Source organism: Podarcis muralis, chromosome 7 (assembly GCF_964188315.1).
Source record: "Podarcis muralis chromosome 7, rPodMur119.hap1.1, whole genome shotgun sequence".
Lineage (NCBI taxonomy): Eukaryota > Metazoa > Chordata > Lepidosauria > Squamata > Lacertidae > Podarcis > Podarcis muralis.
In genome coordinates this window covers 4,066,841-4,093,388 of record NC_135661.1, presented here as the reverse complement: position 1 = coordinate 4,093,388, position 26,548 = coordinate 4,066,841, and the positions used below count along the sequence as shown (strand labels likewise).

The following is a 26,548-nucleotide window of genomic DNA, read 5'->3' as shown; positions in this document are numbered from 1 at the left end:
CTGGTGGAACACTCTGTCCCAAGAGACCAGGGCCCTGCGGGACTTGACATCTTTCCGCAGGGCCTGCAAGACAGAGCTGTTCCACCAGGCCTTTGGCCAGGGCGCAGCCTGACTCCCTCCCTCAGCAATCTTCGCGGAGCTCTGGCCCAATGGTTGCCAGTGGCTTGAATTAATTAATTTTATAATGAATGATTTTAGAGTGTTGTTTATGCTGTACTTTTGTACTGTTTTATTGTTGTTAGCTGCCCTGAGCCCGGCTTCGGCTGGGGAGGGCGGGATATAAATAAAATTTATTATTATTATTATTATTTTAATTTGATGGAAGTTGCCTAGAGTTGCTGGGGAAACCCAGTCAGATGGGCAGCATATAAATAAGAAATAATAATAATAATAATAATAATAATAATAATAATAATAATAATAAACCTCACTCCTAGCTCCAGATCATTTAAAAACAAATTTAAAAGTACAGGCCCCTTTACAGATCCTTGGGAGGGCATACTTCTAATCATGCTTTCCACCAATTTGCCCAGAACAGATGTTAAGCTAACTGGCCTGTCATTTTCTGGATCCAAAGGTCCAAATAACATAAAATAAAGTAAAATATTCTAACTTCAGCCCCTCTGTGGTCCAGACCAGTCCTTGAACAGAGGATGGTTTTAGATATAATAATAATAATAATAATAATAATAATAATAATAATTTTGTTAGAGATCAGCAACTTCACCTTTGCATTCCTGAAGGACTCCTGGATGAACAGCATTCAGACATGGCGATTTGTAAATTTGTGAATGAGGCCTAGACATCCGTCTCTTGTCACCACTGTATCTCTCTTAGTGATAATGCCCGTTCAGTCATTGGTTCCTGCCAGCATCTCCACAATCTCCTTCTCTTTCTTGGCTCCAAGCTAAGCTGCAGGAAGAATTGCAATGGACTTTTCATCACTTTGGGTGGTAGGGAACCTTTTTGGCTACATGGGTTGGGTCCTTATCAAAATCACCCACCTGTCAACCACATGACATTATTATGACATTGTGTGATTGACATCGTCTGAAAATCTCTTGGGTGGGTCTTGCAGGACCTCAACAGCCAGGCTCTTGGGAACCTGCAGCTGCTTCCAAGTACTTTTCCCAATTGCAAAGCGTTTTAAGACAGCCCCCACTGTGATGTGGGCTGGTGGGCAGGCGGCCTTGGTTTGGGGGAAATGGCCCCATGGGTCACACCAGACATGGAAGACCAAAATTGGCCCACGGACCGCCACCCCCACCCCCCTGGCATGGAAGGTCCTTTTCGTTCTTGTACATTCCACTGTGTTATATCCATGCTAGTGGGAATGGAGGCAGAAAAGATACCTAAGCCAGACTTTTTTCCTTTTGATTCTTAAAATCATTTTTTTTTTTTAATGATAAAATATTGCCCTTTCCCAAGCATTTTACTGGTAATCAATAAAAATAGAAGTAACATTGTTGAGAAAGTGAAATGGAGAGATCTGTCAATCCCCATTCCCAGTCCCCCAGGATGTTCCACAACAGCCTTTTTAAAAATAAATAAAACAATATTCCCTGACATGCAGGAGCAGAATCTCTTGCACAGATTCCCACCTATTCCCTGTAGGGCTTCCCCCAAGGACCAGGGCTCAGGCTTGTCTGACTCCCATTTTGCTGCCCTGTAAAGGCCCACCGAAACCAACCGCCTGAGGCTGCGGCCTCATCCTGCTCCTTGGAGAGCTGCACCCGCATTTCCTATCCATGGTCCTTCTGTTGCACTCGCCCATAATCAGAGTCTGTCTCCTACAAAGGTGCAGAGTCTCTCTCTCTCTCTTGCACAAACACCCCCACCCCTCCCACTCTATCATCCATCACACACCCCAGGCAAAGGCAGGCTCTCTGCCCCCCCCCCCCCCCTGCTATCCAAGCGTTAAGGTTCTGGTGTTGACCGTAGATCTTTCAAAGGGTAATTTGTCTGGGAGCAGCCAATCCACATCCTGTCCTTGGCCCAGCCAATGAGAGCCAGGAGACCCAGCACAGCAGCCTATCAGAGGCCCAGTATTCTAATAAGCCCCATCTTTTATCAGAGGGAATGAAGCTTCCCTTGAAGTTAAACTTGGTGGCTGGCCAGTTTTGACTTCAGAATCTCTGGGGCACAGGGAGGTCCGCTAGCCAGGCACCCAATGGACTTGAGCCACAGTTCCCTTGGCCAGCAGGAGCTGCTCCAGACCACCAGCTGCCTCTGTGCCAGCAGGGAGGCTGCCAAGTAGAAGCAGGGTCTCTGTGAGATGGCACTGCCAATGTGCCATGCACTTCTGGGAATCTAAAAGCTGCATGATTGACCCCCCAAACCTCACTAGGCTCATCTCCCAGCGGGCAGTCTAGCGATGGACACCAACCTCCAGGGGACATTCCTTCTCAACAACCCTCCTCTGCCCCCTTTCCCAGAGGTGAAGGCCTCGATGTGCCAGTATACAGTGCAAAACTCCTTCTACAAGCTCAGCCCCCCTGGGCTGAGTGCCCAGCTGGCTGCTGGCACACCGCATGGCATCAGCGACATCCTGAGCAGGCCAGTGGCTCCACCGAATGGGGGTCTTCTCTCGGGCTACTCCCACGTTGGTGGGTTCAACGGACTGGGCACCCAGAGCCTTTACTACGGGTCTCAAGTGGGGAACTTCTCCAAAGCCGGAAGCGAATACTCAGCCAGAGGTCGGAACTGCTGGGCAGACACAGGGCAGGAGTGGCATGGAGCTCGGCCATGTGGCAACCGTGAGTAGCAAACTAACCATGGGGTGGGGTGGGTTTGGGGGGATGTGGGGGGGGGAGTAGCCAGGAGAGGTATCTGTAAGGGTGAGGCGATGGCCTTGGGTGGCGAAAGGAAACTGGCAAGGCTGAACCGAGGGCAGAACTTGGTCCTGGAATACGCAAAGTAGTTATGATTGTTCATTATGGCATCATTCAAGTATGTGGAGCAACTTGGGCACTCCCTGCCTCAAGGGGCTTGCAGTATGCATTTGAACAGCAAGTGAAAAAACACAGTGAAGAAAAAAGAGAGAAAGTTGAAGGATGAATGAACACAGGCAAAGGCAGCTAAACATGCTGGACTTTGTTTGACTGGGGAAGAGAGGGGGCGCTTGCTTAAGAAGTCAAGGGGCACCAGAAAGAGGCAGGTTTGCATGTAGAGTCATTGGTGTTTGTAGTGCTTTCACAGAGTCACATGCAGGAGGAAAAACAGCATATTTTGGAACCAGGAGCTTACAGGTTTTGAGAGTGTGAGAGACAGCAATGACAGGAAAAAGTAACTAGAGATAACATGGCAAACAAGCAGACAAGTGTCCTTGAGCATGTGCAGAGTTTTAATAACCACAGGCAGCCTTTCACCTCTTGGATTGGGGCAGGCCTTCTAGGTCAGAGAGCCCTGGGATCCCTCATGTATCTCTCACCCCCCCCCCCCCTCACACTTGTTTGGAGATTGGTCACTGCAGAAAGTGGGGGGAGGGGAGGTTACCTGGTTTTCTGGAACAGGTGTCTGAGAAAGCTGCAGGAAGGTGACTGGCTCCTTTGCCCTCCCTCTGCGTTGCTTTTCCTGGGCAAAGGGAGCGGTTCTCGGAATCAAGCAAAGTTTATCCTTGGCTGCCACGAAAGTGCCCCTTGGAATGACAGACGGCGCCGGGTAGCCGGGTGCTGCTGATATGGGCTCCATAAAGAAGTGTGCAAAAGGCCAGGGGCACTCGTGTGGCATGGGCACAGGTGCCAGGGAAACAGCCCTGGTGGAAGGAGAAACAAGTGGCAAAGCCACCCTCCGGAAAGGGAAGAGCTGTGCCCCATCACATCCTCTAGGGCAGCGGGTGGGGAGCCTCTGCCCCTCCAGATGCTGATGGACTCCAGTTCCCATCAGGCCTAATGGTCAGGGATGGTGGGAGTGGCAGTCTAGCACCATCTGGTGAGGCAGAGGTTCCTCTGGGGCAGCTTTCCCCAAACCAGGGGGGGACATGTTTTTCAACCACAACTCCCATCGTCCCTAACCAATGGCTGCTGTGGCTGAGGCTGATGGGAAGTGGAGTCCAATAACATCTGGTTGGGCAAAGGTTGGGGAAGTTGGGCAATAAAGGCTGCCCTGGAGTCCAGCATCACTTTGCATTCCCTGCAGCTGCTCTCTGCTTCAGGGGGTTGGACTCAATGGGCCTCATGGTCCCTCCCAGCTCTAGACCACTGGAGGACACCAGGTTGGGGAAGACTAGTTCTAACTAGTCTTAGGCAAATTGTTTGGAGGCAGTTACAGATAGGTAGCCGTGTTGGTCTGCCATAGTCAAAACAAAAAAAATTCCTTCCAGTAGCACCTTAAAGACCAACTAAGTTAGTTCTTGGTATGAGCTTTCGTGTGCATGCACACTTCTTCAGATACACTGAAACAGGGTTTGTGGTGCACTGCAGTCCCTTTCTCACGAGTAGCCTGCCCATTCTGTACCCATGGAGACCTCCTGAGCTACTGTCCTTCATCCTGGGCCCAGAGATTTTGTTGTCTGCACTCTCAAGGATTGGGGGGGGCGCACTCCCACCCCATCCTCTGACATGCCCCGAGGTTCTTCCTCTGGGGTCAGGCCAGAGGGCACCTCAAGGCACCCCTAGGTACGGGCCTGTTCCCCAAGGTCCTCAACCTGTGGGGTGTCTGGTTCATTCTCCTTGCCCAGCACCAGATGACAGAACAGTGCACAGAAGTGAATCTTTTAGCTAAAAAAGGTCCTCCTCAACCTGTGGTAGCTTAAGAACCTCGGAAGAGACTGCGGGATCAGGCCCATGCCCCCCCCCCCAGCCCTGTACCCTGATCTCACAGTGGCCACCTGGATGCCTGGGGCGGGGGGGAACGGACCTGCAAGCAGGACATGAGATATTCTGCCTGCCTGCGATGCCCAGCAGCTGCCTTCAGAGGCGCCAGGCCTTTGATGGTGGGGGCACAGCATAGTCATTGTGGCTAGTAGCCACGGCTAGCCTGGTCTTCCGTTAATTTCCCCATCCAAGTTGGTGGCCGGCTCTGCCCCCTGTGGCAGGGAGTTCCATAGTTTAGCTATGCCCTATGCTTCTGTCCTGGGTCTCCCAACATACAGCTTCATTGGATGCCCATAAGTTCCAGCGTGAGGAGAGAGGGAGAAAAACTCTTCCCAACTCTCTTTCTCCACGCTGGGCATCATTTTATAGACTTCTACCACGTCAGCTCATATTGTCTTCTCTCTAAGTCCCGAATGCGGCAGCCTTTCCTCATAGCAGAGTCTCTCCATTCCCTTGATCATTTGGGCAGCCCTTCTCTGAGCCTCTTTCTGCAGGGTCCTCTTTGAGCTTAGGCGAGCCAAACCTCACGCAGCACTCCAAGTACGCTCATGCGGCAGAGTGGTCTAAGGGCATGGTGAGATGGGCAGTTTTGTTTTTGATTGCTTTCCTAGGGATGGCTGGCATAGATTTGCCTTGGTGTGTGTCTGGGGCAGGGGCGGCTGGAGGGCTCATCCTGCCTGGTGCACAGGGAAGGGAGCGCTAGCCAGCTTCAGTGCCCCTCAGGCCTCACGCTGCCCCTCTCCCTCTGCACAGCTGCAGGGCCCGTGGGCGACAGCCTCCACAAGAAGAAGCACACGCGGCCGACCTTCACGGGCCACCAGATCTTTGCCCTGGAGAAAACCTTTGAGCAGACCAAGTACCTGGCTGGGCCTGAGCGGGCCAGACTTGCCTATTCCCTTGGAATGAGTGAATCGCAGGTGAAGGTGAGCTCCCTGTACCTTTGTGAGACAAGCTGGGGGAGGGCGGGGGCAGGGAATCAGCAGCAGCACCCATAGGCTCTGCTTCGCCCAGGTCAGCAACTGGCAGCCCTTGGGCCAAATCCAGTCTCCAAAGAGGCACTGCCAATTGGGAGGTGAAAGAACAAGCTGGAGAAGAGGCATTGATGGGACTTTGTGGGACATCAGTTTAAATCTGGGGCTCACAATGCGGTGCTTGTGAGCACCAGAGCACCCTCAGGCACATGGCTGAACACCCATTCATCCCAATTGTTGGGGATTCCCCCCCCCCTTTTTTTTTTTTGCTTGCAGAGGTTGCTTTGGGTTTCCTTGGTTTGTGGGGGGGGGAGGTTCCTGCTTTTTTTGGCTCTGCTTTGTTTGCTGGGGAAGCAGTTCTTTGGTGGGGAGGGAGGGTTAGGTCCTGTGCACTCTGTATTTTGTGGTGCTTATAACAGTTTCTGAGATTTTCAATGGTGCCTCTGGGAACCCCAAAAAGTTTGAGGGCCCATGCTTTAAGGGGTGACCAATGAAATGCTTGCTCTCTGCCCTTAACCCCCGTCTCAAAGTGTGTCCCATCCCCCAAAGCCAACTTGCTGATCAGGGCTAAAGATGCATAACAAGCCTGTGTCCCTTTCACTCACGTGGGTGATATGCGCATGGAAGCCCACAGAGTTATGCCATGGGCTTTGCCTCAAATGGCACTGGGACAGGAGCAGGAGAGCTGGAGCAGTTTGCCTCAGCAAGGTTTCTGCCTGTGTCACACCACAACAGGCTCCAAAACAGAGGCGTGTGTGTGTTTACATGTGCTATAGAATTAAAAACACGCTCTCCTGCTTTCAGAGTCACCAGCTGAGCAGGACAGGAGAAAGGACTGGCTTCTGTCAGCTTTTCACAAGTGCTGGATGAGCAGAAATCAGCAGGTGGAGCTTGGAATGACATGGTCCTAGGAGCAAGTTGAAAAGCTGGCAACCAATACACTTTGGACCTGACTCTGCGACGACTCATGTGCAGAAAGGTGGCCCACCTGTGATCTAACTGTCCAAGGCCCTTTCCCCACATAGAGCTGCTGCCGAGTGCGGAGACGGAATCTTGTTTCCGTCTTGGTAAGCAGCCAGGGGGCTGCCCCTGCTGCCCCTTGGCATTTGCCGCCTGAGGTGGTTGCCTTACGCTGCCCCATGGCAGGGCCTGCCCTCTCTCTGCCACAAGCTTCCCTGGCAGGCTGCTGCTTCAGGTTTTCCAAAGCTCGGTCAAGCCGTTAAGCATTGTCTCATTGCAAAATTCTTAGCACACATCACCTCAAAACATAGGTAAAGGTAAAGGGACGCCTGACCATTAGGTCCAGTCATGGCCGACTCTGGGGCTGCGGTGCTCATCTCACTTTTATTGGCCGAGGGAGCCGGCGTACAGCTTCCGGGTCATGTGGCCAGCATGACTAAGCCTCTTCTGGCGACCCAGAGCAGCGCACGGAAACGCTGTTTACCTTCCTGCCGGAGCGGTACCTATTTATCTACTTGCACTTTGACGTGCTTTCAAACTGCTAGGTTGGCAGGAGTAGGGACTGAGCAACAGGATCTCACCCTGTCGTGGGGATTCGAACCGCCAATCTTCTGATCGGCAAGTCCTAGGCTCTGTGGTTTAACCCACAGCGCCACCCGCGTCCCAAGCCCTCAAAATATAGTGGCAGATTTATTTTGGTTTTAAAATTATGCTACTATTGAGGTTTTTAGAAGTTCAAGAATTAATCGTAGTTTATTAGCAATGAATAGCAGTTTATTAGTGATAGACTTTTGGAACATTATTCTTTTTCAAAATTGTCATTATGTATTGCATCCGAATTATTTTTTTGAAAATGGCTGCATGTCTAAGCAGACTAATTAACCTGCAACCCAATTAAAGAAAGCCAATGGATTGCATTTGTTTTAGTCCACCAGTTACATGGTTAAATCTGAATGCATTTGCATATGACTATAAGAATATTTCCAAAGAAAGAGGCACATTTTGTTTTCAGATGGCACACAAGGGTTGGACCAGGGTTCAAACCCCACTCGGCCATGAAGCTCACAGGGTGACGTTGTGCCATCACTCACTCTTGGCCAATCCCACCTCGCAGGATTCATGTGAGGATAAGTGGAGAGGAGACCTCTGTCCACCACCTGGAGCTCCAAGGAGGGAAGGTGGTGAAGTACAAATGTAATAAATGAAAATGAATGGCAGCACGCACAGTCTTAGAAGAGGCATTCTGTGTGCCAGACTGCAACCCAGCTGCAGTATTAAAAATATCTGACTTCTAAAAACAGTTCTGCTGGCCCCTTTTAATCAAAAGATCTTTAACAGTGCTGTGGCAGAAATTTCTTCTATTTACCTTTTTTTAAACCATTAATGAGAAAGAAATTCTCAAAAGGGAGAGAAAATTTTGGTTAATTTGTCATGTACATGTGTGCGATTTGTGGTGCTTATATTATATCTGCAGTGATCAAAGGGTCTTTCTTTCTTTCTGTCTTTCTTTCTTCCTTTCTTCCTTCCTTTCTTTCTTTCTAGCATCCCTCCAGCATTCTGCACTCTGCAGCCTCCCTGGGTGCCATGAGGCAACTTCCTCTCTTGGGTGTATGCAGCAGGGGAGGCTGCAAACCACTAAAGAAATATTTACTGGACAGGAAAAGGCCATATTCATGCCACTTTAAACACTCACAGCTCCCCCCCCCCCCCAGTTATGGGAGCTGTAGTTTGTTAAAAGGGCTGAGAGTCGCTAGGCAAGCCCTATTCCCATCCCAGAGCTACAGTTCCCAGAGTGGTTTAAGAGTCAATCCCTTTTCATAGGGACTCTGGGAATTGTAGATCCATGAGGGGAATCGGGGGGCCCTAACAACTCTCAGCACCCTTAACAAACTACAGCTTCCCACATTTGTTGGTGGGGGCCAGAAGCCATGATTCTTCAAACTGGTGTCATAGCACTTTAAATGTATGGTGTCAATGTGGCCAAAGAAACTCCACACATCACCACCTTGAGGGATGCGCTAAGCTCAATCCTGCACCCATTAAAAGCACAATGGAATTCTAGAGCCGCCTGAGAATGAGGCAGACGCCAGGGAATCTCTTGGTGCAGGTTTGATTCCACTGGGTTGCCCAAACTGCCCCAACCTTATTTTATTTTATTTTATTTATTTGTTTTCATAAAATTTGACTGTAAAACAAAAACAAAACTCAAAGCAGTTTACAAAAAGAATAAAGCAATACGAATATGAGTAAAAACAGATAAGAACAGGTAAAAACAACAATTTAAAACATTCAGATAATAATTGAAATAAGTGCTAAGCTAAAATCAGATTAAAATGCACATCAGCACACGAGATATCTGGGTAGTCTGGCCTAAACAAAAAGATTTTAAGCAGGAGCCGGAGGCGACATTTCCATTTTGGATTTCCCAGCCCTTCCCTGTATCCTTTTTGGCACTGCCACACGGAGTGAGGGTTATGCAGCCCCAGGTCTAAGCAGTCAAGAGGACACACCTGGGGCAATGCCATCTCCCCTGGAAACTGGTCCCCGTGTTGTTAAGGGCTTTATAGACCAATGTGTAGTTGCCCCCCTCCTCTTCCTCTGGGCAGGACACCCTGGGAAGAAATCTCTCCAGAAACGGAAGGGCAGGCTTTGGCGCAGCACCAGTTCTTCATCAATTGATCTAACAAATGGATTGTCTTAAATGTTGTAGCCCTAAAGTCAATATAATTTAAACTAAGACAGAGTTAAAATGGCCTCCCAAAACTCTTCACACTTTTTGTGGGTGGTGAAATTGTGTGAGGGGCATTTTGCCATATATACTTGGAGGGAAATGAAAGATTCTTTAATGTTTTTTCTTTGAAAACTCTATTCTGAGAAATGAATTTTAGCTCACTTGATGGCAAATGAAACTATTGCTTCTTTTCTCTATATTAGTGGAGGAAAGAAAGAAGCTGTGGGCCAAGAAAAAAGGTCTAGAAGGAGGAGGGACACCCACCCGCCCTGGTTCCTTCAAGAAAATTGAAATAATATTTAAAACAGTGGTAAAACTAGATCTGAAATAATATTTAAACAGTGGTAAAACTGGATCTGCAGTTGTGTTCAAAACTGGGGAGGCCATTGCACTAAAATTTCTCTAGGCCAGGACCAAAATGCTGCAGGAGTTTGAAAAGGGGGAATTTCTTTCAAAAGTCTAGTTCTTTTACCAGAGAACTCTTGGTTTGTCGATAATTTAGTGCAACAAAAATAGGAACTCCAAAAAGCAAGTGGAAGTGGAAACAAATAGCAGAATGGAAAAAATGAAAGGGGTTTATTGAGCCAGAGCATTTCAGACTCCTCTGGTCCTCCTTCAGGGACATTGTGGAGAACAGCGATTCAAAATTCAGATGCCTAAGAAACTGAAGAGGCACCGCTGGATCAATAAACCTCTTTTTCAGCCATCATTTAACAAACCCCTGCCAGCCCCTTTTCCTCTGGGGTGAAGTGAGATTGCCACCTTTCCCCGCCGGCAGGGCTCCTCTGCCGGCTGGGGCGGCTGTTCGGCGAGCCGGTCCTGCCCGGCCTTGGCGGGCTCCGCCTGCGCTGGGCTCCTGCCGGCCTGGCGCGCTGCCCTGACCCGCTGCCCGTCCGCCTCCTTGCAGGTCTGGTTCCAGAACCGGCGCACCAAGTGGCGCAAGAAGAGCGCCCTGGAGCCCTCGTCGTCGTCTTCGCCCCGCGCGGCGGCCGGAGCGGGCGAGCGCCCAGCCTCGGACGAGGACGACGAATACAACAAGCCTCTGGACCCGGACTCCGACGACGAGAAGATCCGCCTGCTGCTGCGCAAGCACCGCGCCGCCTTCTCGGTGCTCGGGCTGGGCTCGCCCAGCGGCTGAGCGGCAGCGAGGACTCCGGCCAGCGGGAAGAGGAGCAGCTCAGGCGGCAGGACGGGGCCGCCAAGCCTTCCTGGCTGGCTGCATGCCCCGACCCTCAAGTCCTCTCCAGCAGCCAAGGGAAGTTTCATCACATAGGCTTTCATTTCTCTCTTTATAAAAAAAGAACAGCAAATATTTTCAAACCACTTACAAAAGGACTCCAGGGGTTGCGGGAGGAGGCACTCGCTCTCAGGTTGTGTCACAGGCACGAGCCAATAGTCACCTTCCACAGCCAGTTTTTCCTGGTTCAAACTGAATCATGCGGAAAACATGCCCCCAATTGTTCAAGATGTGCTAGTATCGAGGAGACTGACCAGCAACACCCTTCACAAAACGTTACACCTGTGTTCGCCCTTCATTTGAGCCAGAGCTCACAAGTGCTGGGCCCCAGCATCCCCCCTTCAGTACTGACACCCGGCTCTGAAAGTTGTAAAGCAAATATAAAGGAGAGTGCTCCTGAACTTCAGTTGCCACTCCGGTGTCACAGCCTGCCCTCCCACAACCTGTTGGGGTTGGAGCTGCAGGTACAAATGTGAGTCCCCTCAGGCCCAGATCAGCACCAGATCCTGGCAACACTTTGAGAGGCTTAAACTGCAGGCTTAAACTGGGTCTGCAATATTCTGTTTTCCCAGGGAAGGCAGAAAAAAAACCTATTCATTCTCAGCAACCACCAAGCAGCAATTCCTTTGCTGAGGTGAGGCTGCCACTGCAGCAAAACTGATGCAGATCTGATATATGCTTTTAATGTAGCTAAATGAGAAGCTAGCAGGGAGAAGTTTGGCAAATGCAGCTTCTCCTGTTCCAATATTGTACTCACAGGAAAAAACTACAATTAAAAAACTAAAGTACTGTACCAGGACTCAAGCCTAGGATATACAGAAGAGGATATAATTAGTGCTGTTCCAAACATTTTTCCTGCATTTCTTTCTTCTCCTGTTGTCCACTCTCCATCAATTAATGAGAAAAGAAACTGCATTGTATAATTATCACAGGAAAGAGGAAATGTTGAGAAAATTATCATGGGTCTAGTGCAGGGTTTTTGTTGCCCTTAGCTTCCTTTTGAAGTGGCTGAGGGGTTTCTTCCTTCTGCAAATGTCCTGTGGTTCTGCATCCCACAGCCTCCGTGAGGGACGGCCAGGGCAGCTGTGGCTGGGCTTTCATGTACGTGCAGAAGGCAGGGGTCCTGTCTACTGCTTGCCATACCATGGTTTGTGGGCATTAAAAAAAAAAGCAAAGGCTTTTATTTTTAAATAAATCAGTGTTGAAATCTCTCTCTTTTTTTAGGTAAAAGGAACAACTTCCATTAAAAACAAAATCAGTTTCCAAGAGTCCTTATAAGTCTTCCTCATAACAGCTGTAATTGCTTTCTTGCTCATACAAAAAAAAAGATGAATATAAAAGAAAAGGGTTAGGGTTTCTTTGATAATTACACCAGTAGCACACATTTTAAAATGTTTTCAGTACATTTAAAAATATTTATTTCTGTGGAATCATTAACATTTTGTATGTGCAAATCGAAGGTGTTTGTCACATTGAAATCATCAGATCTTCATTTCTGGGCTAAGACTGGGCTGCAAAATTATGAAGAGAAATAAACCCTAACCCTTCAAAACCCAAGATGCAGTTTCCTTGTGCAAATACCCCAAATGGATAATACAAAAATAGGAATAGCTTTGGGGCTTTCACATGCAGAGATATTCTAAGTTTCTGGATTAAATCCCAACAGACTTAGGGTTCCCCAGCTCACCTGAATGAAGGAGTGGCACTTTACTTATTTGGCGTCCACAGATGAGCAAGCAAATTCAGAAGAGACCTTCACCAACCAGGTTTAAGACTGTCTCTCCTGTCTGACTCAGCCAGCACGGCTGTGGGAGTTGCAGGCCAGGCAACTGGGGGCACCAGGCTGGAGACCCAGGTTGGCTCAAGAGGGCTGGGGGCGGGAAAGCTTTATGTATGCTTTTAAATGCTTTTAGCAGCTTTGTTTGAGGGAATCCTCTGCTGATAAAAAGGATTTGCCTTTGGAGGAAAAACTATGGGTTAGGCAATCGCACAAAAACTCAGGCAAACAATGCAAAAATAGAAGCAATTGACATAACCCACAAAAGTGGGTTAATTTAGCTGCAATGCTCACTGAAAGCATTTCTGGGGTTGCTGCTTACTTAAAGGGCTGATTTGGCTTAACCCATCCCACCCCCCACTTGGTGCCCTCCAGATGCTCTGGACCAGGCATAGGCAAACTCAGCCCTCCAGATTTTTTGAGACTACAGTTCCCATCATCCCTGACCACTGGTCCGGTTAGCTAGGGTTGATGGGAGTTGTAGTTCCAAAACATCTAGAGGGCCAAGTTTGCCTATGCCTGCTCTGGACTATAACTCCCATCAGCCCCTGCTTTCATGGCTGCATTAGCCAATCTTTTCCGTGCTCCTTGCCCTATAATTTAATTACAGTATCCACCATAGTTTTAAGGCACTCCTTGCAAATGCCTCATGTGGCCTGAAATGTGTTGGGATTGGTTTAAAATTGTCCATTAGGGCCAAACAAGAGGAGTGGGGAGTGTGTGTTTGTATACGTTTTTTAAGGATACAACCCTTTCCTCACTGGCCATTCCTCCTCTGCACTCTACATTCCCAGTCACTGGCAAACCACACCTGGAAAGTGCAAGAGAAGACCTACAGGAGAGAAAGGACAAAAAAAATTCCTTCCAGTAGCACCTTAAAGACCAACTAAGTTAGTTCTTGGTATGAGCTTTCTCTCCTTGGTATGAGGAGAGAAAGGGTTAGGCACAAGCACCTGCCACATCTCCCCTCCCAGTTGCCACCTCTTCCCTCTCACTTTCAACTGAGGTTCCTAATCTGGCTGCACTCCCAACGCTCTGATTTGGGTGCGGGGAACCTTTGGTCCTCTGAGTGCCAAATGAGACAACTCCCATCATCTCCCTGGCCATTGGCCAGGCTTGCTAAGGCTGATGGGAGCCAGAGTCAAGCAACCTCTGGAGTTGGGATCCAGGATACTGAATGCAGGTCAGTTCAGGGAGAGTCAAGGAGCTGATCCTGCCATTTTCTTCTCTGAGGCAGCAAGCAAGTAAGCAGGTGGGGGGAGGGGGGGACACTGGGGCATCCGCAAATGGCTCCAGTATGGCTGCCTGGCTTCCTGCTGCATTGGGGGATCTGGCAAAAGAGGCGGGAATCTCAGAAGGAAGATCTCCACATTTTCTATAGCAATCATTAAGAATGCTTTTGTATGGTTTTGCATGTTTGAGCTGGAGCAGAACTTCCTTGCCTTCTCGTTGCTGTCTTTCCCTTGCACATGCAGGCCAGCTGGAGAGAACAGAATGCCACTGGGCATATGAAGAGGATCTTTTGCACCACTTTCCTTAGCCAGCACACACACAAACCGGGACTCGAAGCAAAGCTTCCCATTCAAAAGGGTGAGGATTGGGCAAAATTGCATAGAAAGATGTGTATATTGGGATTAATTCGTGTTCAAATGCTGAATAATTTTCACGAGGACTTTTTAGGAAATGAATTTAAGAATGGGGAAATGAAAAACGGAGAGAAATCAATACTGACATATTCACCAATCCCCACTTTGGACAGATTTGACTCGGGTTCTGCTTCTCCCTGGCTTGCAGCTTTGGGCAGCCCAGGAGCATCTTTCACAGCCCTAAGGGCGGAGGGAGGCGGGGGGACATTTTGGTGCTCCGTGGAAGGCGGGATGTGCTGTGCATACAGGTCATAGGCAACCTGATCAATAAAGGATGTTACCTGCATGTGCTTTAGGTCCAGTTCTTTCTCTGAGATGCAATGGGAAAGATCTCACCAAGGAAATTGTGGGTGGGGCGGAGCAGCTTTTTGACTGAAGCCTCAGTCTCTGCCGGGTTTTTGCTGCCAGCATTTTCATATTGGGGCTGGCCTGAAGCCATGAAAAAAGTGCATCCCCTCCACCACCTGCAGAAGCCGGTTGACCAGGGTGTTAATTCTTACTTCAACACTTTTCTCTGCCCCCCTGTTCCAGGCCTATTACCAGAAAAGCAAAAAGCAAGACCAGCTGGTTAGTTGGTTGGTTCAATTCCCACAGCTGTTTTAAAATCCGTACACCTTTAAGGGTGTACACCCAGAATGTGCACCAAAACAAAGACTCTGTGCGCTGTTTGCCCTACTCTCCCATCCGTCCCCCACCCTGCTGATGTCAAGACGGAGGATGTTTCTGCCAGGTTTTGAGGGGCCAAGGAGGGGAGGAAGAGATTTCAGAAGGCAGTGCACGTTCAGAACCATAATCTTGCATCTGGTCAAATGAAACTGCCAGGTGTGCTTTTCTCTGCATAATAACCAGAGGCTTCAGGGCTTCTGGGGAATTTGGTATGAAATGAAGCTGGGGTGCTGGTGATGGAGACATTCCCTCTGCCTTCTGTGGCAATTAGGGCAGTTATGTAACTTCCTTTATAGTGGCCAGTGCTCTGAGGCTCCTCTTTCTGAAAGCATCCTCTCTTTCAAAGGTTGTCCAGTATAACAACAACATCAACAACAACAACAACAACAACAACAACAACAACACTTGTTGTTTCCCCAGCCACTCTGGACGGCTTCCAATAGGAGATTAAAAATACAGTCCAAGTCTAGCTTAAACATCAAGGACTCTGACCAGGGAGCGGAGGAAGGTGACTTGAAGTTGCCCAGGTACAGGGAGCAGCTAGACAGCAAATGGAGCTGCCTGGCCACAGCTTTTTCCACAAGGGCAACATGTAGTTCATTGTGATTTAAATGGTAGAAATTATTTCTAAATGTGCATTTCAATAAGAATATGTGATTTTTAATGCAAATCACTTTCCCTTTTCATCCTTTGTTCCGCAGTGCATTTTCATTTTTGATTGGCAATGAAAAAATGGCCCCCCTCTGGGCAGCTCAAATGGCCTTTTTAATGGCCTGGCCATCAGCAATGATGGGACTGCTCTTCTGGAAAGACTTCCAGTCAAAACCACCTGCCTGCGTAGTCTCCACTCACAACCGCGGGGGATGCAGGAGAAATTAATGTCCGTTTGTAAAAATTAATGTTTTTAAATGGGTGTAGCTCCAATAATTTTTCAAAGATCAGTGGGCAATAAATAAATTTCTAGCAAATGGACCCTTCAACCTTTCAACTAGCCTGATATTCCCTCCCCTCCCTTCCCTTTAGTCTACTATGCTGTAGGGTTGTGCATCGGCCACAAAATTCGACATGTTTCTGCAGTTTAGGGAAGCAGTCCAGTCTATTTCAGAGCTGCTCTGTGTCTTTCCAATTTGACTTATTTTTGGGGACTGAATTTGATCTGTTAAATACAATCTTCCATTTTCTTGCCGTTTACTATGAAGGAATGGGCAATCTAAAAATGGTTGTTGTTGGGGGGTTTTCTTGTCACAGAATTGGATGGAATTTGGAGGCATAGCAGCCCCTCCAGAGTAAATTAAGCCAAATCATAAGTAGGTGCATTAAGGGGTTTTCATGCACAGCGTGAAATTAGGTATTTTTAAAAAGAAAAGAAAAGCCTATAGCATCTTTTTTCATTTTCTGCCACAATTGACTGAAATTTGCATGCATGGCCACACCTTCCTAGGGGGATGAATTTGTGCACAATTTGAAACACTTTATTGTTCTCAGCTGAATATGTGGACTGACTCCATGGTGAAGAAATTAACATGAGGCAAGGGGGCGTGACAGTTGTGAAAGACCGTTGACACACAAGTTGTTCCTGCAGCAAAAAGAGTGCTTAAGCATGCATGTGTGAACGTCCCCAGTGAGGCTCAACTCTGATGCTGGGCATTTGGAACCATACACAAGGTATAGCACAGGGCTGGACTGAACTTTTTCCAAGGAGGAGGGAGAGAGCTCCTGGACTGAAATCCTGGAAGACCACAGCCCCTCCATGTGGACAATGCAGAGCTGGGTTGTCTGATGGCCTGACTCAGTAGAAGGCAGCTCCCTAGGTTTCAGAGCCCCTCGGATCCCCCCAGCCTGAGAAGAGGCCATTTCCTTGCCACTGGTTCTGTGCTCCTGTGGTTTTCCTTGCACCTTGCCAGAGCCACCCAAAGAGTCAGTTCAAAAGTTACTCATTAGGCCGCTTACTAGAATGTATGAGCACACAATCAATCTCAATTTATCTTGGGTCGAGGAGGAAAAGCCCATTGAGCTGTCAGGGCTGCAGGATTGATGCGCTGGCAATAGCAGTGGTGTGTTTGCTCCCACTTCTGCCCTGCCTGCGGAGCCGTGTGTCAGCAGTGTGTGCACAACAGATCACGCGCTTGTGCCCAGATAGGCCTGTGCTAATCCCGGGGGCAGGGGTGTAACTGAGGTGGGGCAACAGGGGTATCTGCTGGGGACACGGCAGCCTGGACACCAGAGAGCAGGCAGGACATTCTGACGTTGACCAGCATCACCTTTTAAGTTCTCATGTTCATTTTCTCAGAGGGTTAGGGAGGGCGGAGGTCAGGCTGTAAAGCACATTCAGTGACTAAATACTGCAGGCAGATACTGAGGGAGATGATCCGAGGCATGCTGCTTTCATCATCATCATCATTTTATTTGTATGCCGCCTTTCCACAGTTAAAACAATGCTCAAGGCGGCTTACAATATGAAAAGATTTACATAGTCACAAACATAGCAAAGTAGTCATAAAAATAAACAAAACACATCAAAAACTACATAACCAAACCGAACAATTACTGCATAGAAATAAAGATACAAAAAATTACAGCAAAAACTCCCCACAAAACTTCCCCCCAAATAGCCCTTGCTGGGCAGCAGCAGCAGTTCTTATGAAGCCTGGGCCAGGGGGAGAGAGGCAGGAACAGTCTCCCAGCAGGCCAGACTTAATCCTGCCATTTTTGGGTATGATATATTTATTTATATTTCCCAGCACCACGCATAAACGTGGTCATGTGTGAGTAAAATGCATGTGGCTCCATCCCCCAAAGAATCCCTAAATCGTACCGTGACCCATGGCTGGGAGTGGGGTGGCCAGAGCCAAGGACAGGCAGAACCAGGCCTGGCTCCCCAAGGTGAAGCAGCCACCTCATGATACAGAAGCCCCCAAGCCAGCCCCCCTGGCTGCCCCACCAACCCCACCACCTCCGGCGCTGCTGAAGAGGCAGCACCAGCATTTCAGAGAGATCTCACGGGAAACCAGCACCAGTGCCAGCGCCACCTCTCTGCCAGCCCCGAGGCCGTGGGGCAGGTGGGGCAGAGGCAGAGGTGGCAGAGCAGGGGGGCACCTCCCATTTAGCATCAAGACGGGGCTAGCTAAGCCTGCTGAGGCTGCGGAGGTGGCAACTGAGAAGAATGACCACTGAAATGAATGGATTTGGCTGAGATGGCGAAGTTGATGTGTTTCATCAGAGAAAAATCATGGTTGACATTTATCAATGACTGGAAACCCCTTATGGACTTTACAGAAAATGAACTTGTGATATCTGGGTTTGAAGACTGAAAAAAGGTTGGTTCATGGGAAGCATAAGAGTTGCATGCTTTCTTGCAGCAGGTGTTTTGCAGAAAGTCCATATAGCGGATAGATGGGGAATCGAAAGTCTTTACTTCTCTTTTCTTTTCTCTCTTTTAGTATTTATGGTAAAGAAAAAGAAAAAGCTTGGTACTTGATGTTAACTTTTGTATATGGCTTTTTCTTTGTTTTTTCAACCTGAAATAAAAACCTTTCATACAATGCAGAGAGGGAGGGGAGGTGGGGGCTGACTGGGCTGGACAAGTAAGAGGGCAGGCGGGGGGCTCGCTGGGGGCAGAATGAGGTTGGCGGGGCAATGCCCCATTTGCCCTCCTGGACAAGGTGAGAGGGTTGGTCCACCACAAAAGGGGCCAACAGTTGCTCCCTTCAGAGACAATTAAATGGCAGGTGGCTGAAAGCAAACAGAGCTGTGAAGTCGTGACCAGGAAAATCAATGGCAGATAAAATGCATTACAGCGCGATTAGCTAAGGGTGTGGGCATGACGGGCGGGGCAGTGGGGGGCTGGCTGCTCCCCACACCCAGACTCCCAGCTGCACCATTTATAGCCTCGTCCTCCCTTCCTGCAGTCGGAGAGAGGCAGGAAGGCTTCTGAACAGCAGCTCCAGAAAGCCCAAGAGAGGAGAGCGTGGCTCTGGCGCTCAGGCGCTGCTTGGGGGCTTCTCCCGGGCATCTGGTTGGCCACCGTGAGAACAAGATGCTGGGCACGAGATGAGCCTCTGGCTCACTTTTATTTCATAAAATCTATACACCGCTAGGTGGTTTAAAAAAGGGAACGCCCCCAAAGTGTCTTACAAGGCGCTGGCCCATGTTTTTTCTTCCTGGCAGGCCAGCGCCATCGCCTTTAGTCGCCCCCAGGGAAGCCTCCGGGCGCCCGCTTGCCTGCTCAGTCTTCCCTAACCCTCCTTGCCGTCTCCCGGTGAAGCAGAAGAGAGGCTCCCTTGTCTGGCTTTCCAGTCTTGGAAAAAGGAAGGGGCGCGGGAAGGCTGCCCTCCAAGCGAGGCTGGAAACGTGCCCGTTTGGTCGCTGTCAGCTGCTTGTTTTGCTGTTAAATCTAAGGAAGGAAATAATGGAATTGCAGAGTTGGTAGGGACCCGGCGAACCCCCTGAACTAGCCTTCCTTCTATCCTTCCTTCTTTTCCCTTTTTCTCCCCTCCCCTCTGGGGTGGCTGGTAGATGCTCAGCTGGATTTTAACTTAAGTCAGAGGAGAGGAAGAGGGATGCTTAGCAGGCGGGACTTGTGCCTTTGTCGGCATCCCGCCTGGCCAGATGTTGGCAGGCTGCTCTTCCCGGGAGCTGCGGTGCGCACGCTGCGAAGCTCGGAGCCCGTCCCAGGCAGCGGCCCCTTGCTCGGCCCGGCAGCAGCGCCTTGGTCGGGCTCGGGCCGCCTGGCTGCCGCTGGAATATGCTTTTGACATTTTCTAAGCTGTTTGGCGTAGCTGACAATTTTTAATGTACTAACTGCCTGGTCCAGTGAGCTGATTAATTGGTGCTGGGGAGATCAATACAAAACAGAAAATTAAAACAATTTTAAAGTGATTAAGTAGTTTAACACCTGTCTGCCACCCCGTCAGCGCAGGAAGAAAAATACAGCAGGTGGCCAAAGGGCCTCGAGTGGCTGCGGGGGGTGGATGACAAATGGCACCGGGAAGCTTCGGGGGCCCGGAGCGCCTCTGCCCAGCGAGAAAGATGGCTGGAGCCCCGCGGACCAGGGGCGCCGCCGCGAGGCGATGGGAGGCGCTGAGCCTCGGGCTCTTCCTGCCAGTCTGCCCTCCTGCCCGCTTCGGCTCCCTTTTATCCTGGCAAGGTGTGTCTGTAGACAGTTCTAAAAGTATCAAGCAGAACTTTCCACCACCTTGATCTGGATCCCTTTTTAAGATTAATTAGTCGCTGAAACTAAACGAAATGGAAGGGCCGGCGCCCATCGGGACGGATGAGGCCAAAGACACGGAGGCCGAGAGCCCGGGCAGGCAGAGCGCGCTTTTCTCCTGGCACCCTCCTCGCGGTGGGGGTGCCACCCTCTGGGCGGTTGCAGGAAGGCGGGAGGGTGGGGGTGGGAGGGAGCAGTCTCTGGCATGGCATTCGTGTGTGTGTGTGCCGTGTATGAATCTGTTAAAGGTGTGGTGGGTTTATGTTTACATTTTAAAATGTATTGTAAGTCGCTTGGAGACCTTTGGGTAACAAGCGACTAGAAAAATCTATTTCGTATTAGCAATATTCTGGCCCAAGGCAGCCCAATTAGCTTCATAGCTGCGTGGGCATTGGGGCATTGGGCATTGCGAGGGCTGTGGCACCCTGCTGCAGCCCTCCTCAGCTAGTGACATGCCTCCCTCACCTCCTGGCACCTCTAGTGTTGTGCCCCACGTCTTGCTCTTTTGCCCTGGACTCTCCGTCGGGGAGCAGAAGCTCTCAGTTCAGGACATTACACTCCTGATAAAAGCACAACGAAGAAATATCTGCAAAGAAATTTTGTGCATTTGGGAAACCCACCTTTTCAGGACCAGACTTGTGATATTCCTGAGTGGTCCAGTCCCTGGTTCTGGCCATTATGCTTTGCTGTGAAAAAGTAGAATAGGACATCAATAACTGACCCAAACATCCATTTTTATATGACATTTCTTGAAAAGCCCTTATGATTGGAAACGCATGAGCAACCCTTGGAAAAATGCCTGGAGAGAGACAAGAGTGGGGTAGGAAGCTTAAGAAGTTCAAAGATATACTGCCACTGGAAATGAAGGTTCCATTTGGCTGTCATGGCAGATGACCAGTGAAAGGCCTGTCCTCCTGGATTTCTCCTGGCCATGGAAGAGACCTTCAGTGTCACACATGGTTACTTGGCTCCCCCGACTTGACTAGAGGAAGCTGAGTGAACTGTGCCAAACAAGTAAATAGGCACAGATTTGCAGAATTTACCGTATTTTTTGCTCTATAACACACACTTTCCCCCTCCTAAAAAGTAAGGGGAAATAACTGTGCGTCTTATGGAGCGAATGGAGGCAGGAGGCTCTACTCAGTGCTCCCTTTAAAGAGTCGTGCCCTTCTCCCTCCTCGGGGAAAAGCCCCCAAGAGCCGCACACATGCTCTGCACACTCTTTAAAGGGAGCACGGCTCTTGGGGGAGCCTTAGCCATGCGCAGCCTCTCCCTGGCTGTCCTGGCTTCTGGGATTCAGAATCTCCCCCCCCCCTTGTTTTCCTCTTCCAAAAACTATGTGCGTCTTATGGTCTGGTGCGTCTTATAGAGCAAAAAATATGGTATGTAGTTTGCCAAGTTCAACTAGCCTAGTGCAGAATATTGTTTATTTTTGAAATGTCATATCTTGGGAATCCCTCGGCCCAACCTAACCATTTTAAAAGGCCCCTAAAGCAGACTAGGCATGCGTTAAAAAGTATTGAAAAACCTTTTAACTGGCCCAGGGCTAGGGCTAGGCCATTACATGGTGTGTGCGAGAGAGGATGGGGGTTTCACTATCACGCTTTCATTCTTTCCTGTTTTCATTTTTGCTCTGCTGTTACTTAGACTGGACTTATGTCCAAGGCTGGGTTTCACACATAAATACAGGAAAGCTTCTCCAGAGGGTAGGACCCAAAGAGACAGGTTCAAATTACAAGGGAGAAGAAATATTGGGAATAACTTTCTGGCAGTAAGAGCTGTTTGACAGTGGAATGGACTTCCTGGGAAGGTGGGGGATCTCCTTCACTAGAGGCTTTTGAGCAGAGGTTGAATAGTCCTCCATGAGGAATTATTTAGCTGAGATTCCTGCATTGCAGGGGTCTGGCCCTTGTGGGGTCCCTTCCAACTCTACAATTCTATGATTCTATAATGTGGTTTCATTTTTTTTTTTTAAATTCTCTTTATTTGATTTATATACACAACCAAAAATTAATACATAAAAAAGAAGACCAAACAGCTAGACCTTCGTTACACAGAAGTAACATAGAAAAAAGAAAATGATAAGTGAACAAATAAGCAATAAGTAACCGATCTCCAGTTCAGGTCTTACTCTTCTCCTTTGCTTCTTTAAAACCTTAATATTCCACCTCTCTCTTCATCTCCCCACTGACCTCCTTCCCTCCTGCTTTCAGCCTTCTTAATATCTATGGTTTGTCTTTCCAGCAGTTGTTTTATTAAATAATTAACACATCATGAGATTTATATCAAACCCGCTACAGTCCTTAAATTTCTGTGTTTCCCTTCAATATAGGTCATAAATTTGTTCCAATCATGCACAAACCTTGCATTCTTTTGGTTCCTAATCTTTTGCGTCAATTTTGCTAGGTTTACATATTCAAAAAGTTTTGTTTGCCACTCTTCAATTGATGGGGTACTTTGACTCTTCCAATTTTGGGCAATTAACAGTCTAGCTGCAGTCGTGGCATATTGGAATAACACTTTATCCTCTTTTTTAATCTCGTCCCCCACAATTCCCAATAGGAATGCTTCCGGCCGTTTAGGAAATGTATATTTAAATATTTTTTTTATCTCATTGTAAATAAGTTCCCAATAGTTCTTCATTTCTTCGCATGTCCACCACATGTGGAAGAAATTACTCTCTTTTGTCTTACACTTCCAGCAATTCTTGTTTCCTGTTTTGTACATCTTCCCTAACTTTGCTGGTGTGATGTACCACCTATACATCATCTTTTCTAAGTTCTCCCTAAGTGCTACACATGCCGTAAATTTCATTCCGCTAGACCATAACTTTGACCATTTATCATACTCTATATTGTAACCCAGATCCATTGCCCATCTTGTCATTACCCCTTTTATTTCTTCCTCTTTCGTGTCCCATTCTAGTAGTATGTTATACATTTTCAATAATAATTTACATTTGCCTTCAATTATCTCTATTTGGAACTTTGATTTTTTTCTCATTCATACCTGTTTTTTTATCCGCTATCCATATCGCATTTATTTGGTGGAATTGTAACCAACCGGAAAGCCTGTTTTTCAATTCTTCATACGTTTTCAACTTCCATCCACTTTTCGTTTTCGTCAGTAAATCCTCATATGTTAATCTTTCTCCCTCCATATTAACCTTTTTTATTATCAGTATGTCCATAGGGGATAACCACCAAGGTGTTTTCCATTCTAAAAGTTTTTTATTTCTTTCCCACACTTCTAAGAGAGGCCCCCTAATAATGTGGTTCGAAAATTCCTTATGTATCCTTTCTTTATTTTGCCACAAGTATGAGTGCCAGCCGAACCTGTTGTTATACCCCTCCAGGTCCAACAGATCGGTGTTTTTTAGTGTAATCCAATCCCTAATCCAACAGAGACTGGCGGCTTCATAATAAAGTTTCAGGTTGGGTACCGAAAACCCTCCTCTCTCTTTCCTGTCCGTAAGTATTTTAAAATTAATTCTTGGTCTTTTATTCTGCCATATAAATTTCGAAAGGGTTCTCTGCCACTCCTTGAATAGTTTGGTACCTCTAATTACCGGGATATTTATTCTATAATGTGGTTTCAACCTGTCTGCTGAAGAGCTCTGTGTGACTGCAAAACTTGCATAATAATACCACTGCACCACAACTTTTTGAAGGCAAGTTTTTTTGGGTTATGCAAAATCCTTTGTTAAGCTTTAGCCTATTCTACCTGCAAAGTAACACAAGGTGAAGCTGAGCTGTGCTGTGCCTCTGCTGGAAAGAGGAGTTCAAGATCACTTTATGGGCTGCGAGAGCTGATGAGCAGATGGCAAAAGGCGGGCGGGGGGAGGAAGGTGGCAGCGGGATGGATGGACCCTCCACTTCAATTCTACATCCGTTTTCTCCCAGACAAACCCCGTCGGATTTTCATAAATCAAAGCACCACACTCTTTAATAAAAATTTATTGACTTACAAGTGATTATTTATCAAAAGGCCATTAATAGCGGATCCTGGAATGATGTGCTATTGGGTGGTGCAGGGAGACTAATAGGAAATCAATGTTTGCAGCAGGGCAGAATGCAGATCAGGGGCCCCCCTGTGCCCCCCCAGCAGCCGAGTGGCAGCTCCTGTCGGCCCCTGCCTCACTTGCCGCCCACGGAGCCCCCTATTTATATATCATTTACAAATGAAATGATCGATACTTTTAATCTAGAGCTAAATTTATTAACTTTCCCATCAGAGAGAGAGAGATGTATTGACTGAGGGGGAGGGGGACATCCTAGCTGAGATGGATGCTTCCAAAGTTACCTGTGTGGCCTGGTAACCTGGACTCTTCTCCCCAAGACTTGCCCGCTCTCTGTTTGTTCCTCAGAGATCATCAGGTGCCAGGGCAAGGGCAGGAAGGCATGCAGAGATACCCAGGCTTCCTTGAGGATTGGTTCTTTGCCAGCTGAGAGGGGATGCCACAGACAGAGCAGCAGGCAGCCTCCCCAATGCTCCCCAAAAGTTAGCCTTTTCCTGGGTGCGCTCAACAACAAGCTCTCTGGCCAAACCTTCCACTGGTTGTTGCAGCCTAGATAACATCCATATTCCTCTAAGTCAGAATGGGGAACGTGTGGCCTTTCAGGTGTTGCTGGACTACATCTCCCACCATCCCTGTCTGCTGGCCATGGTGGCAGAGGATGATGGGAGTCCAACAACATCCGTAGGGCCACAGGCTCCCCTACGGTCTTGGTGTCTCAAGACTCAGCTTAGTCAAGAACATAAGAAGAGCCTGTTGGATCAGGCACTGGCCCATCTAGTCCAGCATCCTAAAATCCTAGAATTGTAGAGTTGGAAGGGACACCAAGGATCATCTAGCCCACCCCCTGCAATGTGGGAATCACAGACAGAGAATCCCTGACTGGTGGCCGCCTAACCTTGGCTTAAGAACCTCCAACCTCTTGAGACTGTCCCACTGTTGAACAGCTCCTACTGTCAGAAAGTTCTTCCTGATGTTTAGTTGGAATCTTCTTTCTTGGTTTGAGTCCTACCCTCCAGAGCAGGAGAAAACAAGCTTGCTCCCTCCTCCATGTGACAGCCCTTGAGATATTTGAAGATGGCTCTCATATCTACTCTCAGTTTCCTCTTTTCCGGGCTAAACATGCCCAGCTCCTTCAACTGTTCCTCATAAGTCTCGGTTTCCAGGCCTTTGATCATCTTGGTTGCCCTCCTCTGCACACATTCCAGCTTGTCAACATCCTTCTTAATTGTGGTGACCAGAATTGGACGCAGTTTAACAGGTGTGGTCTGACGAAGGCAGAATAGAGTGGTACTATTACTTCCTTTGATCTGAACACTAGACTTCTGTTGATGCAGCCTAGAATACCATTAGCTTTTTTTGCTGCTGCATCACACGGTTGACTCATGATCAGCTTGTGGTCCACCAAGACCCCTAGATCCTTTTCACAGGTATTGCTAGTAAGCCAGGTGCCCCCCATCCTATATATGGGCATCTGGCCTAGGTGCAGAATCTTACATTTGTCCCTATTGAAATTCATTTTGTTAGCTTGCACCCAGTTCTCCAATCTGTTAAGATCATTTGGAATCCTGATTCTGTCTTCTGTGGCATTGGCTCCCCCTCCCAGTTTGGTGTCTAAGGTTAGGTTTAGAATTAGGATTGGAGAACTGGGCCCAAATGAATTGCAGGTCTGGACTTCTCGCGGCCACAGACTCTCCCTGCTCACAAAACTGGGTTGCCCCTTCTGGTTCCGCCACCTCTTCCTCCCAGTCTTCTCCATCTGACCTCTCATGTCACCTCATCACCACTCCCCAGGCTCTGAGCCTTCTTTCCTTGGCAGTTCCCCAGCTAGGCCTTCTGCCTCCAACCAGTCCCTGACAGGTAACGGAAGAGGCAGCCCTTTGCAGACTAAAGATTAAAACTGGGCCTTATGCAAAGTCTATAGCACTCAGAAGTACTAGAGCAGAGAAGCAAACAAAGAAGTCCTTTTGGCAAATACAAGCTGACCAGGTAGGTTGTCAATTGCTGGCTAAACTGGACACAGTGCTGGCTCTGGGCTTTATGGGGCGTTTGGGCAAAGTGCCTTCGGTTGGGTCCCTTCTTCCTTGCCTTGTCCCCCTGCTTGCTCGTTTGCCCTCTTTGGCTGCCCAGAGGACAAGCAAAGAGGAGGGTTGCCAGAGGACCTCCTGCTGGAGCATGGGCCTTGGCCGATGCATGAGGCTGCCCACCTGGGGCTGAAGACCGTCAAATATAAGGGGAGTTGTGGGGTGAGGGGAGCTGATCTCTCCCCCTCCTCACTGCTTTGGAATCTGCCTCCCCAGGTGATTTTGTTCCTCTCCTAGCCTGACTCTGGTGTCAGATTGAGCCAAGAGGAAAAGCAACAGAACATGGGGAATCATAGACTTGTGCATGCAGTCCAATCCCCTGAAATGCCAGAGAGGAAGGGTTCAGCTCCTCCCCTGCACAACCTTCTCAGCATTAGAAAGCGCCACACTCCCCTTTGTCCCTGCTTAATACACAACAGGGCTGATCAGGGCACATCA

General features: G+C 48.5%; 1 protein-coding gene across 3 annotated transcripts; it reads left to right on the top strand.

The window, feature by feature from the left end:
• The first annotated feature begins 1,734 nt into the window (after positions 1–1,734).
• On the top strand, positions 1,735–16,690 carry NKX6-3 (NK6 homeobox 3). 3 transcript variants are annotated; one of them, XR_013393532.1, is made up of 4 exons: positions 1,735–2,756; positions 5,574–5,737; positions 10,384–14,080; positions 16,288–16,690. XR_013393532.1 is itself a non-coding variant. In XM_028741526.2 (3 exons), exons 1-3 carry the CDS (start codon positions 2,375–2,377, stop codon positions 10,612–10,614), a joined length of 783 nt encoding a protein of 260 aa, XP_028597359.1. In that variant the 5' UTR covers positions 1,896–2,374; the 3' UTR covers positions 10,615–14,308. The 3 variants fall into 3 exon arrangements, 1 of the variants encoding a protein (XP_028597359.1); XR_013393531.1 differs by having other exon boundaries at positions 1,896–2,756; positions 5,568–5,737; XM_028741526.2 differs by lacking the exon at positions 16,288–16,690 and having other exon boundaries at positions 1,896–2,756; positions 5,568–5,737; positions 10,384–14,308.
• Positions 16,691–26,548: the final 9,858 nt, after the last annotated feature.

Excerpts from the sequence above, each read along its gene's own strand:
- NKX6-3 (XM_028741526.2), top strand. The coding sequence starts at position 2,375 with ATGGACACCAACCTCCAGGGGACATTCCTTCTCAACAACCCTCCTCTG. Across the intron at positions 2,757-5,567 it reads AGCTCGGCCATGTGGCAACC|CTGCAGGGCCCGTGGGCGAC; the intron begins GTGAGTAGCAAA and ends CCCTCTGCACAG. Across the intron at positions 5,738-10,383 it reads TGAGTGAATCGCAGGTGAAG|GTCTGGTTCCAGAACCGGCG; the intron begins GTGAGCTCCCTG and ends GCCTCCTTGCAG.